The 21,901-nt window shown below is 43.9% G+C and overlaps 1 protein-coding gene across 3 annotated transcripts in view; it reads left to right on the top strand.

Moving 5' to 3' along the window:
* The window catches only part of PDE3A (phosphodiesterase 3A), a 437,665-nt gene that overhangs the window by 352,693 nt on the left and 63,071 nt on the right, over positions 1–21,901 (top strand). For all 3 annotated transcript variants that reach the window (XM_061638443.1, XM_061638444.1, XM_061638446.1), the window contains exon 3: positions 19,877–20,137. In XM_061638443.1, coding sequence (XP_061494427.1) covers positions 19,877–20,137 — 261 coding nt within the window. The remainder of the gene's footprint in view (positions 1–19,876; positions 20,138–21,901) is intronic.

Genomic DNA, 21,901 nt, shown 5'->3' with positions numbered 1-21,901 from the left:
ATATAGTGAGCATAACGGAGACCTGGTGGAATGGAGAAAACCAGTGGGATACAGTTATCCCTGGATATAAACTATATCGGAAGGACAGGGAAGGACGTATTGGTGGCGGAGTCGCTCTATATGTGAAAGAAGGCATTGAATCCAGCAAGCTCGAAACCCCAAAAGAGGCAGACTCCTCCACAGAATCGTTGTGGGTGGTGATACCGTGCCCCAGGAGGGACTTAATACTGGGAACGATCTATCGTCCCCCTGATCAAAATGCTCAGGGAGACCTTGAGATGAGATATGAAATTGAGGAAGCATCCAAACTAGGAAATGTGGTAGTAATGGGTGACTTCAACTACCCGGACATAGACTGGCTGCATATGTGTTTCAGTCATGACAAAGAAGCAAAGTTTCTAGATATTCTAAATGACTATTCCCTAGACCAGTTGGTCATGGAACCGACCAGAGGGACGGCAACCCTGGACTTAATCCTCAGTGGGGACCGGGACCTGGTGCGAGATGTAAGTGTTATTGAACCGATTGGGAGCAGTGACCACAGTGCTATTAAATTAAACATACATGTAACTGGCCAATTGCCAAGAAAATCCAACACGGTCACATTTGACTTCAAAAGAGGAAACTTCACAAAAATGAGGGGATTGGTAAAAAGAAAGCTGAAAAACAAAGTCCAGAGGGTCACATCACTCGAAAATGCTTGGAAGTTGTTTAAAAACACTATATTAGAAGCTCAACTGGAGTGCATACCGCAGATCAGAAAAGGTACCGCCAGGGCCAAGAAGATGCCAGCATGGTTAACAAGCAAAGTCAAGGAAGCTCTTAGAGGCAAAAAGTCTTCCTTCAGAAAATGGAAGTCTTGTCCGAATGAAGAAAATAAAAAAGAACACAAACTCTGGCAAAAGAAATGCAAGAAGACAATAAGGGATGCTAAAAAAGAATTTGAGGAGCACATTGCTAAGAACATAAAAACCAACAACAAAAAATTCTATAAATACATTCAAAGCAGGAGACCATCTAGGGAGGCGATTGGACCCTTGGATGATAAGGGAGTCAAAGGTGTACTAAAGAACGATAAGGAGATTGCAGAGAAGCTAAATGAATTCTTTGCATCTGTCTTCACAGTGGAAGATATAGGGCAGATCCCTGAACCTGAACTAACATTTGCAGGAAGGGATTCTGAGGAACTAAGACAAATAGTGGTAACGAGAGAGGAAGTTCTAAGCTTAATAGACAATATAAAAACTGACAAATCACCGGGCCCGGATGGCATCCACCCGAGAGTTCTCAAAGAACTCAAAGGTGAAATTGCTGATCTGCTAACTAAAATATGTAACTTGTCCCTCGGGTCCTCCTCTGTGCCTGAGGACTGGAAAGTGGCAAATGTAACACCAATCTTCAAAAAGGGATCCAGAGGGGATCCCGGAAATTACAGGCCAGTTAGCTTAACTTCTGTCCCTGGAAAACTGGTAGAAAGTATTATTAAAGCTAGATTAACCAAGCACATAGAAGAACAAGCCTTGCTGAAGCAGAGCCAGCATGGCTTCTGCAAGGGAAAGTCCTGTCTCAGTAACCTATTAGAATTCTTTGAGAGTGTCAACAAGCATATAGATAGAGGTGATCCAGTGGACATAGTGTACTTAGACTTTCAAAAAGCGTTTGACAAGGTACCTCACCAAAGGCTTCTGAGGAAGCTTAGCAGTCATGGAATAAGAGGAGAGGTCCTCTTGTGGATAAGGAATTGGTTAAGAAGCAGAAAGCAGAGAGTAGGAATAAACGGACAGTTCTCCCAATGGAGGGCTGTAGAAAGTGGAGTCCCTCAAGGATCGGTATTGGGACCTGTACTTTTCAACTTGTTCATTAATGACCTAGAATTAGGAGTGAGCAGTGAAGTGGCCAAGTTTGCTGACGACACTAAATTGTTCAGGGTTGTTAAAACAAAAAGGGATTGCGAAGAGCTCCAAAAAGACCTCTCCAAACTGAGTGAATGGGCGGAAAAATGGCAAATGCAATTCAATATAAACAAGTGTAAAATTATGCATATTGGAGCAAAAAATCTTAATTTCACATATACGCTCATGGGGTCTGAACTGGCGGTGACCGACCAGGAGAGAGACCTTGGGGTTGTAGTGGACAGCACAATGAAAATGTCGACCCAGTGTGCGGCAGCTGTGAAAAAGGCAAATTCCATGCTAGGGATAATTAGGAAAGGTATTGAAAATAAAACAGCCGATATCATAATGCCGTTGTATAAATTTATGGTGCGGCCGCATTTGGAATACTGTGTACAGTTCTGGTCGCCTCATCTCAAAAAGGATATTATAGAGTTGGAAAAGGTTCAGAAGAGGGCAACCAGAATGATCAAGGGGATGGAGCGACTCCCTTATGAGGAAAGGTTGCAGCATTTGGGGCTTTTTAGTTTAGAGAAAAGGCGGGTCAGAGGAGACATGATAGAAGTGTATAAAATTATGCATGGCATTGAGAAAGTGGATAGAGAAAAGTTCTTCTCCCTCTCTCATAATACTAGAACTCGTGGACATTCAAAGAAGCTGAATGTTGGAAGATTCAGGACAGACAAAAGGAAGTACTTCTTTACTCAGCGCATAGTTAAACTATGGAATTTGCTCCCACAAGATGCAGTAATGGCCACCAGCTTGGATGGCTTTAAAAGAAGATTAGACAAATTCATGGAGGACAGGGCTATCAATGGCTACTAGCCATGATGGCTGTGCTGTGCCACCCTAGTCAGAGGCAGCATGCTTCTGAAAACCAGTTGCCGGAAGCCTCAGGAGGGGAGAGTGTTCTTGCACTCGGGTCCTGCTTGCGGGCTTCCCCCAGGCACCTGGTTGGCCACTGTGAGGACAGGATGCTGGACTAGATGGGCCACTGGCCTGATCCAGCAGGCTCTTCTTATGTTCTTATGTTCTTAGTGTGGTGGCAACTTCAGGAGTGCAGGGTCCCTTCATGATAGTCACACCACGCCCCCTCACAGCCATGTCCTCTCGCAGCCATGCACCCTTTCCACTTCCCGTTGTCTCCCTGGCTCTCCATTTCATCTCCGAGTCCACACTCCACTACAACAGACATCTCTAGAAGCCAATCAGTGTGAAAAGGGAGGGTGTGTGTTAGCTACCGAGAACCGTCTTCTCAGTGGCTGACTCACCTCATTTCACTGATTGGCTGCAGTCAGCACGAAAGGACAAGGACTCTTCTCAGTGGCTAATACACTCCCCTTTCATACTGATTGGCTCATACATAGGGACCTGGCTGGAACCCTGCTCCCAAAAACGTACAAGATCTATGACTCTTCCCCATGATTCCAGATGACTACACCCCTCGCTGTAACTCAGTGGTAGAGCATCTGATCTGCATTCAGAAGGTCCCTGGCTCAGTCTCCAGACAGGGTTGGGAATGTTCCCCATTTGAAAGAGCTGCTGCCAGTCTGTGTAGACAAGATTGAGCTACACGTTGTTGAGTTGGATTGTTTTTGGCATAAGTTTCCCCTGTTCCTGCATGCTTCAGAAGGATGCTTGCATAGCAAATTGGCTCAAGGGGACATCGTTCAGTAAGCCAAGGCAATGAACAAATAAAGAAGTAAGACAAAGGAAGCCCAAAGGCCCTGCCAATCCCGCCTGAAAGGAAAATTCCTTCCAGCCTCCATATGAGATGATCCATTAGACTCTGAGCAAAATCCATCTGCCTAATCATCCATTCCCAAGGGAACCAGCATCCTGTCTTAAGCCTTTAGATTGTGTCCATTCAGGTTGCACTGGCAATGATATGTAGGGTGAGGGAGAGGAGATCTTTTGAACCTAGTTAAATTTCTGACTTTAAAAAAAACCAATGACGGCAAAATCGGGAATCCATTGCCTCATCTGAAATACCTCTTCCTGTCATTCCGTTTGCCGCAGTTAAATATTAAGATTTTTGTGGAACTCCAGATGACCTTTAGAGCGTGGAACTGTTATTTACCTTGCCTTCTGTGTAATCTTAAATTACCAAATCTCCCAGTGCACTGCGCTTCCCCCTTCCTGTCTCTCACCTGATGCCCCATCCAGATGCTAAGCTGAAAGCAACGTCTTGCAAAAGGGCTCTAAAACTACAAATATTGCCTTCAAGCTTTTTGCCTTGGCTGAGGAGGTAAATGATTATGCTTGTAGGTCACAGGGTCCCATAGCCTGTCTTAAAAATCACCCAGTCCTCAAGTAATGATCCCTGTTCTGTAACCATCTCTAAGGAAAAGCAGGATCCTTTTGCTAGGAACTCTGAATAGCAAACATTGTTTCACAGCCTCTTGACTTTTCCTCTGGCTTCATCTGCAATGTACATTTAAAACAGTATTATTCCACTTTACACGGTCTTGGCTTTCTCCAAAGAACTGGGAACTGTAGTTTGTGAAGGATGCCGTGCATGGTTGGGAATTTCCTATTCCCACTCATTCCTTGAGTGCTTTAACAAGAAGTCAATCTTCCCAGGTAACACATTTCTCCAAATTTTGCAATGCAGTTCTCCAACAGAACAACATTTACAAAATGCGTATATTAGGGTAAAGTGTGTATATAAATGGGTATATTAGTCAAAATAGCATACAAAGATGCATTATATCAGTGGAAATTGTATGTTTGTTATATACATATTTGTTTTATTATATATTTGTAAATATATCTGTACCTTCTGACATTTGTTAAATATGTGTATTTGTTAAAACTGCTTAGAAAAAATGTGTATATTATGAGAAATTCACACGAAAGTGTTGACAAATTTTGTAAAAAAAGAAAATTGCAAATTGATGCAGAAATGTGGAGAGCTGAATTTCATATTAGAAAAATGGGAAACTTTAGAGGACTAAAATTGATAGTTTTGTCCATCCCTGATTCCAATCTAACAACATCTGGGGACCCAAGCCTGAAGAATATAGACAGTACTGAGCTAGACAGGCCAGTGGTGTAACTGCCTTGTTTCAGTGTTGTCATTTCTGTGCATGGTTGGTATGTGTGTGTTTAAGAGAGGGGGTGGGACAGAGGGAGGGAGGAGAAACATGTGGGTGCAGGGCTGGCTCCAGGCATGTGCGCCCTCAGGCACCAACACCCCCATGCAGCTGATGCAGGCTTAAATAGGCCCCGCCTCCCACACCTTCACATCAGCATGCTAGTGTGCTGTGCTTCCAGGCATGCACACACACTGACGTGGCAATACAAGAGGCAGAGTGACTGGGCTTATTTAAGTCTGCTCTGGCTGCATCGGGGGTGTGTGTCTGGGAGGGTGAAGCTCCTGCTCCGTGACTTGTGCCAGCATCAGGTGATGGGCCATGATTTGCAGCCTGGGGTAAAGGGTTGATGCCCGCAAAATGGCAGTGGTGGCATCAACCCCTTACACACTCCATGACCCAATGCTGGCATGGATTGCAGAGGTATACCCTCCCAGCCAGAATATGGAGAAACCGATTGGTTCCCCATTGGAAAGGGTGTGAGATGGGTGTGTTTTATCACCCTACTTGTTTAATCTATATGCAGAACATATCATATGGAAAGCGGCATTGGACCAAGATGAAGGTGTGAAAATTTGGAGGGAGAAATAGCAATAATTTAAGATATGCAGATGATACCATACTACTAGCAGAAACCCCTAACAATCTGAAACAAATGCTGATAAAGGTTAAAGAGGAAAGCACAAAAGCAGGACTACAGCTGAACGTCAAGAAGGCTAAAGTAATGACAACAGAAGATTTATGTAACTTTACAGTTGACAATGAGGACCTTGAACTTGTCAAGAATTATCAATACATCAGCACAGTCATGAACCAAAATGGAGACAATAGTCAAGAAGTGAGAAGAAGACTAGGACTGGGGAGGGCAGCTATGAGAGAACTAGAAAAGGTCCTCAAATGCAAAGATGTATCACTGAACACTAAAATCAGGATCATTCAGACTATGGTATTCCTGATCTCTGTGTATGGATGTGAAAGTTGGACAGTGAAAAAAGCGGATAAGAGAAAATGTGGTGTTGGAGGAGAGCTTTGCGCATACCATGGACTGCAAAAAAGACAAACAATTCGGTTTTAGAACAAATTAAACCAGAACTATCAGTAGAAGCTAAAATGATGAAACTGAGGTTATCATACTTAGGACACATAGTGAGAAGACATGATTTACTAGAAAATACCATAATGCTGGGAAAAACAGAAGGGAATAGAAAAAGAGGAAGGCCAAACAAGAGATGGTTTGATTCTATAAACTAAGCCACAGACCTGAACTTACAAGATCTGAACAGGGTGGTTCACGACAGATGCTATCGGAGATCGCTGATTCATAGGGTTGCCATAAGTTGAAATTGACTTGAAAACACATAGCAGCAACAACAAACCCTCCCAGTCCCAGCCTATAGATTTAGGCAAGGGCCCTTCTGAGACCTTGGGCCTCTGCCCAACCTGACCTCCCACTGGTGCCAGGCCTGCGTGGGTGGAGTTGGTGGGTATTGGGATGGTCAGCAATGTTTGGACAAAAAAACCTTATTTTCACATATACGCTCATGGGGTCTGAACTGGCGGTGACCGACCAGGAGAGAGACCTCGGGGTTGTGGTGGACAGCATGATGAAAATGTCGACCCAGTGTGCGGCAGCTGTGAAAAAGGCAAATTCCATGCTAGCAATAATTAGGAAAGGTATTGAAAATAAAACAGCCGATATCATAATGCCGTTGTATAAATCTATGGTGCGGCCGCATTTGGAATACTGTGTACAGTTCTGGTCGCCTCATCTCAGAAAGGATATTATAGAGTTGGAAAAGGTTCAGAAGAGGGCAACCAGAATGATCAAGGGGATGGAGCGACTCCCTTACGAGGAAAGGTTGCAGCATTTGGGGCTTTTTAGTTTAGAGAAAAGGCAGGTCAGAGGAGACATGATAGAAGTGTATAAAATTATGCATGGCATTGAGAAAGTGGATAGAGAAAAGTTCTTCTCCCTCTCTCATAATACTAGAACTCGTGGACATTCAAAGAAGCTGAATGTTGGAAGATTCAGGACAGACAAAAGGAAGTACTTCTTTACTCAGCGCATAGTAAACTACGGAATTTGCTCCCACAAGATGCAGTAATGGCCACCAGCTTGGATGGCTTTAAAAGAAGATTAGACAAATTCATGGAGGACAGGGCTATCAATGGCTACTAGCCATGATGGCTGTGCTCTGCCACCCTAGTCAGAGGCAGCATGCTTCTGAAAACCAGTTGCCGGAAGCCTCAGAAGGGGAGAGTGTTCTTGCACTCGGGTCCTGCTTGCGGGCTTCCCCCAGGCACCTGGTTGGCCACTGTGAGAACAGGATGCTGGACTAGATGGGCCACTGGCCTGATCCAGCAGGCTCTTCTTATGTTCTTATTGGAAAGATTCCTTCTGACCTTGCCTGCACATCTGGCTAGTTGACTGCAACATCCGATTGTTCTCTCCCCCCACCGCCAATACAGTGTCTTTCAATTATCCATGTGTGTATCATAACACCATTGTGCAACGCTGGAGCAAATTCCAGAGCTTGCGTGTCCTGTCAATCACTTCCACCCACCCTCCGCCTTTTCTTTCCCTCCCCCGGAAACAGAATGTTGAGTTCACATAAGGCACATGCACAAATACACAAGCATACAGTTGTAAGCGATCTGTGATACAAGTGCAAGTAATTCCTTCCTCTTTGAGCAGGAGTGTTTATTTACCCTTTGCTTTCAGTGGCCATGCAAGCCTTTGCGTCTGTTTTTACAGCATTCTTTCTAACAGTATGCAGTTCACATGTGTAAGAACAGACCTCTAAGGTCCATCCAGCCCAGCAGATGCTTTTCTTCAGTAGCCACGCAGATACCTCTGGAAACATGAGCAGCTTAATTCCATCCCATCTCAGTGCTCGATCGTAGGTCCACACCCCATCCCATTTTGTGCTCATTGTTTGAAAGAATGCAGAAAAAGTCTGCATTTCAGATGTACGCATTTTGTACACACTTTAAAATACACATTTTGAAAGCCGTTCAGTGCACTTTCCCACAAAATACTCATTTTAGACTCCATTTTCTGACACAAAATAGTATTTTTGTGAGCACTTTTGTTGTGCTCCCAAACAGCATTTGAAATCTGGAGACATGTGCAATCTGACTGGGAGCTGCATTCCTGCCCACAAGTAATTTCAGGAGTGTTGGATTGGGCAAAACTGCTGTAAAAAGCAGGCCGAATCAGAGCTTGGAAAAGTTACTTTTTTGAACTACAACTCCCATCAGCCCCAGCCAGCATGGTCACTGGATTGGGCTTATGGGAGTTGTAGTTCAAAACAGTAACTTTTCCAAGCCAAATGAATTCCTTCTTCATCTCTGTGTACAAGTGGGGGATGAACACATAGAGGATACATATGAAGCTTTCTAATACTGAGTCAGACCATTGGTCTGTCTACCCAATATTGTCTACACTGACTGGTAGTGGCTTGCCAGGGTTTCAGACAAGGAATCCCTCCCAGCCCTACCCGAAGATGCTGGGGATTGAACTTGTGATCTTCTGCATGCAAGGCAGATGCTGTACCACTGAGCTACGGCCCTTCTGCCAAGATCTGTAGCGCAGTCACATTGGGCATGTGCTGTGCATGGTTCTAGACACACCATCTCAAAAAATTGTATAGCCCAAACAATCAAAGAATTGGCATACCCTCCCTATGAGTAGAGCCTAAAGCCTTTGGAGCTTTATTTCTCATAATATACACTTTTTAGGAAGTTTGGACTCACATCGAGACATTTTTTGCAAGACATTTCTCCTAATGTACGGTGCGGGACCACGATACCTTGCGGAACGCCTCTTCCGATATGAACCGGCCCGTGCACTACGTTCTGCTACGAAGGCCCTCCTCCGGGTTCCAACTCACAGGGAGGCCCGGAGGGTGATGACAAGATCTAGGGCCTTCTCAGTGGTGGCCCCCGAACTATGGAACAGTCTCCCTGAGGAAGTACGCCTGGCGCCGACTCTGCTCTCCTTCCGGCGCCAGGTCAAAACCTTCCTATTCTCTGAAGCATTTTAAGTTACACTGATTTACTTTTTAAAATGTTTATTGTATTGGATTGATGATTGTATTTTAGTATTATTTTGTTATTCATTGTATTTTTATGCTATTTTATGTTCACCGCCCAGAGAGCTATTGCTAGTCGGGCGGTATATAAATTTAATAAATAAATAAATAAATAAATAATAATGTAATGCATTTTAGTATGTCATTTTCACCAACATATGCATTTTTATACAAGCTTATGCATTTTTGTACACGTTGTTTGACTAGACAACTAAATTGGAAAATTTGGAGGAGTGCAAATCACAAAGGAAAGATGAGTTTTAGGTTTCGCATATTGGTTCAAAAAATGCAAAGAAGACAGTTCTCATTAAAATGCAAACAAAATCAAAGTTCTCACCTAAGCTCCACTAGGTATAGTTTTCAATAGAACTCAAAAGCTCACAGGCGGCATTAAACGAAATAACTGCACGAGTGCAAGGATTACTGCTAGTGCAGCAGGACTCCCCCCTCTCCCCCGCCCGCATGCCCTGCACATCCCCAAATCTGCACCAGAGTGTTGGAGGAAACCCCTAACAGATTTGGGGATGGAGAGAGAGGGATTCTGTTCTCAAGGAGAAATCCTGGCACTCACAGAATGTTTGCCTTAGCACTACATTAATTATAACCCCCAGCCTTGCAGATCTATACCCTCTCAAGAAAATGACGCTGTGCTGCTCTGGGCTTCTTTTGGGAGGAAGGGTGGGATATAAATGTAATAAGTAAATAAATAAAAAATCATCATCGACAAGAATGTGCTAGAAATAGGGTAAAATAACTTTAAAATGCAACACACACCTCTTCTTCCCTGCTGAAACTTAACAATGAAAGAGAGGCTTGAGTGGAAGTGGCACTGTTGTGTGTAAGATGCCATCTGGTGTGTAAAACATTGCAAGGTCATTTGTTCTGCTTTTTCAGTGACACCTTGAGTTTAGTATCTTTATAAACCTTGTGTCAAAAACAGCAAACACTTAGCAGCTTCATTATTCAAGTTGGGCATTTTTAACATTTACTGCGTAAGACAGATGAGTCAAACTTTTCTCAGATCTTTACTAAATTAAGTCATTCTTTCTGGCTTTTGTTTAGCAAGGGCCCTCTATCAAGTTCTGAGGAAAAGACTCCCAACGCTCTTCTTTTTATTCTTCTTCATGCAAAAACAAAGGGTTGTTTATTTGATTTAAAAGCTTGCACTTAGTTTTGGATGGTTCTGCTTGTGGTGTTTCACAAGGCCGGGTGGCTTAGATGTCTGAAGCCATTTTTTGGGGGGGGAGGAGAGAAAAATGAGACTCTTGAGAATTTATTCTTTTTCAATAAATAAGGAAAAGAGATTATCATCTTTCTTTAGTACTCCTATTAATATTGCAGTCTGTAAATAGTGCCACTTGAACAGAGTGGGGGAGTCGTAATGTTGGCTGGGGCAGTCTACAGAATTTAGGCAATTTGTCAGGCCTGAAGGCGGAATTAACCATTATGGGAAACCGGGGGGAGGGGGAGTTGCCATGGGTCCTGTTTAAAGTCTCTAGGAGTCCTAGGAGCTTAATCCCAAACCCATCATTGGGCAATACCAGTGGTGGCTAGTGTCCATTGGTATTGGTAGGGCGGAAGGCAGGGAGCCCAACAGTAGGTGGAGCCAGAGCCAACTCATTCCAGTTTTGTCCCCATCTTCCATCCTGCTGAGTTCTACAAGGGCAACACTGAGACTTAATGATAAGGATACTAACAGGCAGGGCCACCCCTTGGGCTGGTTGTATGTAAGAAGGCAAGGTCTGTGGAGGTTGGCTATGGGCACACTGAGGTTGGGAGGGCAGCAACCCATTAGTCCAAATGGACCAGTCTCCAGGGGGCAATGCCTTTAGTAAGATCAGCCAAAATGCTCACAAAACAGTGAGCAAGCTTTAGAGTTCTCCAGAATTCTTCAGCAGCCTTTTTGGGGCCTGTGGGCGCTGTTGCAAACAGAAGAAACTGTTGTGGGGACCACCCGCCCCCCCCCAATCAAACACAAACTGCTGTCTAGTCTCTTGGCTACTTTCAAACCTAATTTCAGCAGAAAGGTGGGGGAGAATGCCCTGTGGGCACTAGGGAAGGCCTCTGCAGGCATATATGTGCCCACGTCATTGCTGAACCTGTTTTACACAAAGCAGTGTGTGGGGGACTAGAGGGGAGGAAAAAAGGTGTGTATATATTTTTGTAACCATCAAGTCTGCTTTTGGACTTTGCACTTGATTGCAAGATGGGGATTGCGGGATCAGGGATCAGGTTACACCGAGGATTCTGGGATGAAAAAGCAATGGTGGATTCCCATCTTTGAAAACACAAAGGCCAGCTCTTTCCTGTTCCTTCTCAGAAGGAGTGAGGTGAGAATTTGAAGCAGGTCTGCTGGACAATGTGAGTGCCTCTGTGTGAATGGTTGTGGACAGAATCAGAGAAGAAATTCAAACAGAATCAAACTGAGAGAGGTTTATAAAATTATGGATGGTGTGGGGAGACTTAGGGCTGGGCTGAATATTTATGGATTTGGGATGGGTGAGTAGAGGGTGAAAAGCCTCCTGAAGATCAGTAAGGGGGGCAGATTTGGGGGAGGGAGTGCATGTGGTACTTACAGTTCATTTCCATGGGGACAGCCATTATTTATTTTTTCTGTACAATGTCTCTGGCAGCGATGCTACATCCTCAGGCAGCATCCTTCCCAGGAGCATTCGTGGCCCCATTCCAAAGCATGCAATGGCCAGGCCACTGCTGAGGATCCAGCTTAGGTTTTGAAATGTAAGAAAGAAAAGGTCCCGTGGACCATCTTGTCAATGACAGTGCTGCATACATAAATGCACACACTCCTCCCAAAATTCAAATGACTCAAGTGCAGAACACATGTCACCTAATTTATCCCCTGCATCTGAGTTCAGAAAATAGGTCCATTAGAGGTGGGGCAGGAGGACTTTGACTAGCCTTAAGAATTTCCTCCCTTTTTCATAGGGTTAAAGGCTGTAGCACATCTCCTTTGCATGCAAAAGGTCCCAGGTTCAGTCCTCAGCGTCTCCTGGTAAGGCTGCGATGAGACTCCTTCCTGAAACCCTGGAGAGCTGCTGTACAGATAATAATGTACTAGATGTCTCACTCGGTGCAAGGCAGGTCCCTGTGTTCCTCTAAGAGTGGTGTTAAATGGTGTTAGATGAATGTTGTAGTAATAGGACCTCCAAAAAAGATTCCAGAGTGTCTTTCTAGAACCTAGGGATGGGAGAGAAATTTGATTCAATTTGCATGTCAAGCCACATTTTTCAAATTCGCTTTCTGAAACGATGCGAGGCCCAAAACACAGCCATCCTTCAAAATTCACACTTTTTTGCATTGCAGTTCTCCAACCAAAGGATGTTTATAAAATGCATATATTAGGGGGGAAATGTTCATAAAATTGGATATATTTGTGAAAAATTCATAAAAATTGAATAGCGTAGAAATTGGTTATATTTGTGAAATTAACATACAAAAATGCATTATATTAAGAGAAATTGCTTACAAGAATGTGTGCATTAGTCTAAACTGTAGACTCAAATGTCTTTGTTAGGAGAGATTTACACTAAAATGCTGAAGAATTTTCATGAGGATTTTTTTAAAAAAATTGCAAATGCTACAGAAAACTGGAGGATTGAATTTTCAGTTGGAAAACGTGAGAAACTGAGAGACCCAAAATTGACAGATCTTTCCATCCCTACTGGAAACATCCGTTTTTAAATTCTATCCCAGGGATGCAAGGCACAGTTTCTTACGGATCTTCCCCTATCCATTGCTCTGGCTCATGCTCTCGTTTTATATTTGTAAGTTGTAAAACTGTGGCTCATTGGCTCATCCCTCTTCTGTCTACTCAAGGTTCACATCTGCTACGCAGTACAATCCAAGTATAGAACAATGATAAGTTGTCATTATTTCTCTCTTCTTTTTTTCATCCTCGCTCAATTGACTGTTTCAAGTCATCAGTTTGTAACCATCTAGATTTTTAAGAATTAAAAGATCTATAAGGAAGACAAAGGCCAAGTTCTCAAACAGACAATCGTGCTAAATTCGATATTTAAGTTAAAGCAAAATTGAGCCCCATTATGAATCTATAATTTCTTCCATCTGCCACATTGTAATAAAGGGGAAACTTTTTTAAAAAAAAATGCATTATTTGTGACTGCTTATTTTATTTTCTGCATTTTCTGTTCCTCCCTCTTTCCTCTCTTGATATTGAATATTAAGGGAGGCTGGAAACTGCATATCCAGCTCCACAGGAAATTCCTAACCCTTGACAATCTCTTCATTTCATCTCAAAATGGGACAAGTCAAAGGCTGGAGATCTTGAAAGCAGGAACTTTTTTTTTTTTGACATTTTGTCCAAAAATAACCAGAACATAACAATTTATTGGAGTCTAAATTATCCCACAAAATCCACATTAGGGCAATATCTTTGATTGGCCAACCAAAATGTCCCCCCCAAAAAATCATATGCAAGCTTTTGAGTTTCTGCAGAAGTTTTCAACAGCCTGGATGATAAACAAAGGCAGAAAATTAAAAAGTGGTGGGAGGAAGGGAGAATATTCTCTGCATCTTGTAAGAGTCTTCCAGTGCAATCGTCGTCTCTATTCAGACGTGAGTCCTGTTGAATTCAATGGGGTTTAGTCCCAGATAAATGGGGTTTGGACTGCTCTGGTAAGATGGAGGGAGGGAGGAGGAGTAGGCATTCAGATGAGGCTGTATTAGGTTCTGTTCAGATATCAGGTCTCTTGGAAAGCAGAAACACAGGAAAGGGATGTAGCTTCATGGTAGAGCAACTGCTTTGCATGCAGAAGGTCCCAGGTTCAATCCCTAGCATCTCCAGGTAGGGATGGGAGAGACCCCTGTCTGAAATCCTGAATAGCTGCTGCCAGTCAGTGTAGAGAATAAGCTAAATGAACCAGTGGCCTGACTCATAAGAAGAGGTCAATGGTCCATCTAGTCCAGCATCTGGCCAATCAGCTGCCTATGGGAAGCTTGCAAGCAGGACCTCAGCGTAAGAGTACTCTCCCCTCCTGAGGTTTCCAGCAACTGGTATCCAGCATACTGTCTCTACCCATGGAGATAGAGCATCATGCTAGTAAACAACTCAGTATAAGGCAGCTTCCTATATTCCATGCAATGGTATCTGTGCAAATACAAAAGCCTGTCCTTACTCAGGTCTGTCCTGCATCCTTAAGTACAACACACAGGTTCCTTTGAAGGCAGGCAAGAGGGAAACTGAACACGTGTGTAGTTCTTGCATTAGCAAAGGTAGAGATTAATTTTAGGTGAACTGCTAGGTGGAAAAAGACAGGTCAATTGAAGCCAAAATTGGATAGCTTTATCAGCAGTTGGAGGGAATGCTCTCTCAGAGAATAAAGTCTCATCTTTGGATGGTATAACAACATTCCATTTTCATGTTTCCAGTGGCCGTAGGTGGGGAAATTTGTTCCAAATGTAAGGAGCGGTGTTATTGCACTGTTATTTATGAATGTTTTCTCTGATGTTTGCAGTGCAGAATTTCCTTCAAAGAACCAAGTTTTTTATGCCAATGGCCCAAAACAGTCATAACTCTTAACCATGATTTCTGCTATCTGTTGCTTATTGCCTTAACCCTGGTTAAGCATCAGGGACTAGAAGTAGGTTGCTCTTCATCGGATGATGGAGGCAAAGACCTGAATGGGAAGGACACACAGGAGGATGGGGACAATACTAGAATGAATTGGCTCTGCCTCATATTGGTTCTAGCTTCACCACTGTTGGTCTCCACACCTCCCGCCCTACCACTTCCAAGAAGCACCAGCCACCACTGCACTGGGAGGCAAAGAATGGAGAGAGGAGGGCAGAAACCTTTGGAGGCGAGAAGCCAAAAGTGGGAATTGTCAGGGAGAGGGAAGCAGTCTATGTATAGGGGGGATCAATCATGGAGTGACATCCCCTTGATGTGTGCATCTGGTCAATGTGAAGCTCATCAGAGTGTGGTTTTAGCTAACTCACTATCACTCTGTCCTTGTGCACGCTGTGGGACTTGCAGAGTGATGAAATGGGCTAACTCCACTTCAGTCACCCCAAGCTCTTCAAATTCACTCCCGCAGGAGGCAGCAATGGCCACCAACTTGGATGGCTTTAAAAAATATTAGACAAATTCATGGAAGATAAGCCTATCAATGTGTCCTAACCATGATGGCTGTGTTCTACCTCCTCCGTTTAAGGAGCATGCCCTCAGAGGAGGGCAGCAAGGACGATCAGGGGACTGGAAACAAAGTCCTATGAGGAGAGACTGAAAGAACTGGGCATGTTTAGCCTGGAGAAGAGAATACTGAGGGGAGATATGATAGCACTCTTCAAGTACATGAAAGGTTGTCACATAGAGGAAGGCCGGGATCTCTTCTCGATCGTCCCAGAGTGCAGGGCACGGAATAATGAGCTCAAATTGCAGGAAGCCAGATTTCGACTGGACATCAGGAAAAACTTAATGTTAGAGCCATACAACAATGGAATCAATTACCTAGAGAGGTAGTGGGCTCTCCGACACTGGAGGCATTCAAGAGGCAGCTGGACAGCCATCTGTCAGGAATGCTTTGATTTGGATTCCTGCATTGAGCAGAGGGTTGGACTCGATGGCCTTATAGGCCCCTTCCAACTCTGCTATTTTATGATTCTATGATTCTGAATACCGGTTGCTGGGAGCCATGGAGGGGGAGAGAGTGCTCTTCTGCTCAGATCTTGTTTGCAGGCTTCCTATAGGCATCTGGGTGGCCACTGTATACTGGACTAGATGGGATTTTGGCTTCATCCAGTAGAGCCCTTCTTACGTTCTTATGAAGTAAATGTTACACCATTAAAGACATGCACACACAAACACTCAAATCATTTCCAAAAGCACCCCTGGGTCAATTTAACACAAATTGCCGAGATGGCATGCCAGCTCTTTTTGGGGGCAAAGCCGCAGGTCATCCATATGAGGTCTCCAAAGTCAACAGCCTTTTTTAATTTTTTTGCAGAGCAACCCCTGTCATCTTTCCAAAGACCATGTCAAGCAACTGCATGGAGCATGTTTTCATCCCCGCTTAGTCTTTGGGATGAAAATCCCTACTGAGGTGTAGCTGCAAATTCTAAACCAACCTGCTGTGTGCACCAAAGCTGCCAGCATCGGGGCTTTTTTGGACATTCAAGTGGTGGGAAGAGGAGATTGAGAACAAGAGAAAGGAGCTGTGTTTACTTTTAATTTTGTTTTAAGACACTTGGCCAGGGAGTTCATGATGTGATTTGGAAACTGTATCAAATAATGATTTATTGCTGGACTGTTATTCTATAACGGCCAAAGGCAAGCCAAGCATAGCCACCTGCCTGTCCCTCACTATGCACCCTGCATGCCGATATCCTGCAGTCTATCTTAACTACTTTCTTTTCTTTTCTTTTGTGCTTGGTGGCCTATTGGAGAGCTTGATCACGAGGATGTGCAGAATGGCCAAAGTTGTCAGTGGGTAGTCCAGAGTGCGGTGTTGCACTCTCCACTTGGTGAAACCCACTTTGTGTTGGGAAACGGTTGCAAATACTCGATCAAATGAATCAGTAAATGGACAAACACCCACTAAAGTGCTGTAGGGTCTGATGGTCTGAAGGGAAGAGGCTTCTTGGAGCTCTGACACCCATGCCTTGACAGACAAAACTGGGGCAAAGTGGAAGAATATAAGACAGGAACATAGGAAGCTGCCTTACACCGAGTCAGACTATTGGTCCATCTAACTCAGTATTGTCTACACTGACTGGCAGCAGCTCTCCAGAGTTTCAGGCAGGAGTCTCTCCCAGCCCTACCTGAAGATGCTGGGGATTGAACCTGGGACCTTCTGCATGCAAGGCAGATGCTCTACCACTGAGTGATGGCCCTTCCTCATAAGATTATGTTTGAACTGCTAGATACACACGACCAGCAATTTAACATATAAATATACTAAGGGCCAGGCTAGATGTAATGTCAGATGTGTCTTTGCTAGGGATGGAAAGATCTGTTTGTTCCGGTTGTCTCAGTTTCTCATTTTTCCAGTGTTAAATTCAGTTCTCTACATATCTACAGTGATCTGCAATTTTTTTTTAAAAAAAAATCCTCATAAAAATTCTCCACCATTTTAGTGCAAATTTCTCCAAATAAACATATTTTTGTAGGCAGTTTTGGCAAAGGTACACATTTTTGCAAGCCATTTGTCATCATTTCATGCCTTTTTGTATGTCATTTTCACTCATGTATTCATTTTTACGCACACTTTCCCCGAATATATGCATTTTTGTAAATGTTGTTTAATTGGCAAACCGCATCCCAAAATTCTAATAAATGCGAATTTCGAAGGATAGTTGTGTTTCAGTTCTCATATTGTGAAACTGCAAATAATTCTGCTGAAAATGCAAACTGAATCGAATTTCTCACCCGTCCCTAGTCTTTGCAGACCCAGGGAAACTTGCATCTGGTGCTATCATTCTCTGTTTTTAGAAACTTGGCAAATATATTTTTCTCTCCCCAGGCTTTTAGTGGTTAAGTTGGCCTCCACTGTGCTGCTGATCTTTTAGAAGGGTGGGGTAGGACTTTTCCTTCTTATTGCATTGCTGGATGACAGTTTTAGGAATTTTGTGTTGCATGCCTTTATACATTTGGCTTTACATTGATTTTATCTGTTTGTATTTTATTTTATTTTTAGGTTACTTTGAGACATTTCTTTTTTATATATAAAGTGACAAATAAGTAATAGCAATATCATACTAGGAATGCGGAATTGGATTCAGTTTGCATTTAAAGATGAATCCACCTAATGCATACTTTCTGCAACAATATGTGAACCAAAACACAGTGGTCCTATGAAATTCACAGTTCTACAAATTTTGCCCTGAAGTTCTCCAGCCAAGTAATGTGTGCATGAAAATGCATATAGGAGTAAAAATAAGATACAAAAATGCATTGTGTTGGGGGGAAATATAAGCAGTGAGGAAAATAGGCTTTACAAAAATACGTGTATTAGGCAAAATTGCATACAAGAATGTGTACATTAGGAGAAATTCTACAGAAATGCTGATGAGTTTTCATGAGGACTTTTTAAAAAATAAAATCCACAAAGCAATGTGGATATGTGGAGAACTGAACCTAAGTTTGGAAAACTGATAAAAGGAGAGAAATCAAAATTGACAAGAGTCACCCATCCCCATATAGCACAAGCAGCACTGTTTTATTTTTGTATCTGGTCTTCAACTGACTTTATGCTGTTTGCATTTTATGGATTTGTAAGTCATGCTGACACCTTTTCTTTGTAGAAAGCAATTAATTAATGTAGTAATAATAATGGGGGGTGCTGTTAATCATAGCAGGCTCCCTTCCCGCAGCCCTAAGAAAAACTCTTCCTCTGAATCAGCTACTTGCATTGGGAGGCTACTTGCATTGAGAGCGCCACCTGGTGGGCTTGATCCAATGTCAGTGGGCTTTCTGTGGCAGGCTCACATTGTGGTGCCAGTGGTAACCTGTACTAGGTAGTTAAGGGATGCCCATCAGCTAAATTTCCCACAATGCCCTGGAGCAATGTTACAACAGGGGCATTATGGGAAATTTGAATAGTGGTTACTCCTACATCCAGCTACCAAGCACAGAGGAGTCTGAGCGCTGGGGTCCTGGGAGATGCTTGAGAATGCCAGATTTCATGCCAACCCTGGGTGCAGTGATAAGGAAACTGGCATCTAAGACATCCTTTGCTGCCCTGCTGCCCTCCAGGTATTTTGAAATACAACTCCCGTCAGCCCCAGTAAGCAAAGCCGTGCTGTTTGGGGCTGATGGGAGTTGTACTCCAAAACATCTGGAGGGCACCAGCTTGGGGAAGGCTGATCTAAGATTCCCACTTAATACAAGTTGGAAGGGCTGTAGCTCAGTGGGAACATCACTCTGTGATGGTCAGGATTTAGGCTGCACATTCTACTCAATGCGCTGGGAAACTTAGCACGGGAAGAATAGATGCCTGTGATGAGTGTCATAGTTTGACAGGGTCTGTCTGTATGTAAGAGACAACCGGGGGGGTATCATCTGTGTGAGGGCTCAGTTCCTGGACACTTGGCATGTTGGCATGAGGGGGGGGGAACTTAGTGTTCATCTTTTTGTTATTGTTCATTTACAACTCACTCATATTCTCACACAGAGACACACACGCAGTGCTCCTGTAAATCTTGCAAGTTGCATCAGCAACTCTTTCAGTGGGAATTGATTGCGGGAATAAGCAGATATCTGGAAGCCAAGACATTTAAGGCTTTATAGGTAAGCACCAGCCCCTTGCACTGGGCTGGGTGGGGAATAAGCAGCCAATCTATTACACATTTTGGAAAGTCGTTTGTTTGTTTGCTTGCTATCTATTTGGGTACCTCTTAAGATATCATAACCAAATTTTGCACAATTGTTCCTGAGATCAGGGAGCATGTTTTTGTCTGTGTTTGGATACAGTCAGGCACCATTTTGAGTCAAGATGGTTGACAGAACCTTTTGACACTACGCTGATTTTTAACCACTGATTTCAAAACTGCACTATATTTATGGTTTCTTAGAATTCTCAAGCAATGCCGGGTATGAGGGCTGCTAGTTAGTTATAGCTCTTCACTTCTAATAGTGCATATTGGCTTTGACATCGGTCTGGGAAACAATACCAAGAGAAAGAGTTTCTTGCCTTGCCTGCCAGCGAGGTGAAAAATAAGGAGAAGCTTCCCAATGCACAGATCACACTGGTATGAGTTCTGCATTAGCTATTTCCTCACTTTTTGTGCTCAGGCTTCCCTCTTTGTCTCCTTCCAGTCTTCAGGTACCAGTATTACAGTTGACATTGCCATCATGGGAGAAGCTCACGGCCTTATTACAGACCTTCTGGCAGATCCTTCCTTACCACCCAATGTCTGCACCTCCCTCCGAGCAGTGAGCAACCTGCTGAACACACAGCTAACCTTCCAAGCTATCCACAAGCCAAGGGTCAACCCTTTGGCATCCTTCAACGAGAACTATACATGCTCCGACACCGAAGAATGCTCGGAGAAGGGAGAAAAGCTGACGATTCCCAAGGTAGGTGTCCCTTTTTCAGCTTGTAGGGTGTAGTTGCTATGAATCTAAGAAAATACGTTTTATATAAAAGAGATGCTTTTTATTTTATTTTTGTTGTTGCGTGTTTATCCTGCCCTTTCTCTAAGGAGCTTCCCCCCCTATACTTTTATACTCACAACAGCCTTGTGAAGTAGATTAGGCTCAAAGACAATGACTGGCTCAGGGTCATCCAATAACCTTGTTACTGGTGGCTGAGTGGGAATCTGAACCTTGGTTTCCCTCGTTTCAGTCCAGCACTCAAACCACTACACCACAAGGACTCTCAAGCCAAGGCCAGCCCCAAGTACTCTTGAGTGGCTCCAAATTAGAGACTTCCTCCTTTACCAGTGAGAACAAGGCACCCGTGCACTTCTGGGATCCTTATTCCACTGTTTCCCAGGAACTACCTGTTCTCCATGGAAGAGAACTAAAGTGTTGTACACAGAAGTGGCTTGCAAGGTGGGGGCGGAGCCACTATGTTAACTTTCTGGCAGGTGAGTTGCTGTTGCTTACCAGGAAGGGGAGGGACGTGATGGCAGGGAGGTCAGCACAGTGTAGAGCGTGCTGGTGGAACCAGTCCAGCGCTGCTGCTGGTGCATTTGCATCGCCCCAACCTCTCTGCTACCTCACCCCTCCTGGTAAGCAACAATGACCCACCTGCCAGGAAGCTGTCAGCGAATCACTTCTGGTTCTGCATTGTATACGCAGGACTCTGTATACACAGCCTAATCGATACTTCCTCAATTTGATGTCCTCCAGATGTTTTTAACTACACAACTTCCATCTGCCCCAGTCTGCCTGGCTGATGGTCAGGGAAGGGTCATAATTCAGTGGCAGAGCATCTGTTTTCCATGCAAAAGGTCCCAGGTGCAATTCTTGGAGGCTCCAAGTAGAGCTAGGAATGTCCCCTGTCTGAAACCCTGAAGAACCACTGCCAGTCAGTGTAGACAGTACTGAGCTAGATGGGCCAATGGTCTCACTCAGGATAAGGCAACTTCCTAGGTTCCTATGGGGATTATAGTCCAACAACATCTTGATGGCTCCAGGTTGGGGGAGGTTGTCTTAAATAAAACAGATCAATTGTGTGTTTTGCAAATGCTTTTGTATGGTTACTTTGTCACTCTCAGAGAGTGGTGCGTGGGGAGTATTATTCAGCCCTGTGGAGCCTTCAGTGTGGGGTTCCACAGGGTTTGGTTTTATCCCCATCTACATGAAAGAACTGAGTGAGGTCATCTGGAGATTTGGAGTACATTGTCAGCTATATGCTGATGACACACTTCTCTGTTTCTCCTTTACATCTCCAGGTGTGGTAGTGGATGTGTTAGAGTGATCTCTTGCCTCGGTAATGGACTGAATGAAAGCCAATAAACTAAAGCTTGAGCCAGTGTGGTGTAGCGGTTAGGGTGTTAGACTAGGACCTGGGAGACCAGGGTTCAAACCTCCACTCAACCATGAAGTTCATTGGTTGACTTTGCGCCAGTCACAGTCTCTCAGGGTTAGGTTAAAAGGGAGAGGGAGAACCATGTATGCTACCTTGAGCTCCTTGGAGGAAAGGTGGGATAGAAATGTGATGATGATGATGATAATGATCAATCCAGACAAGACTGAGGCACTGTTAGTGAGTGGTTCCTTGGATCGGATGGAGGGGATGTGGCCTGCTCCTGATGGGGTTACACTCCCTCTGAAGGAGCAGGTGCATAGCTTGGGGAAACTCCTGGATCCATTAGTTGCTTGAGGCTCAAGTGG

This window comes from Rhineura floridana, chromosome 8 (assembly GCF_030035675.1).
Source record: "Rhineura floridana isolate rRhiFlo1 chromosome 8, rRhiFlo1.hap2, whole genome shotgun sequence".
Taxonomy (NCBI): Eukaryota; Metazoa; Chordata; class Lepidosauria; order Squamata; family Rhineuridae; genus Rhineura; species Rhineura floridana.
This window is presented reverse-complemented; position numbering and strand designations above follow the sequence as displayed.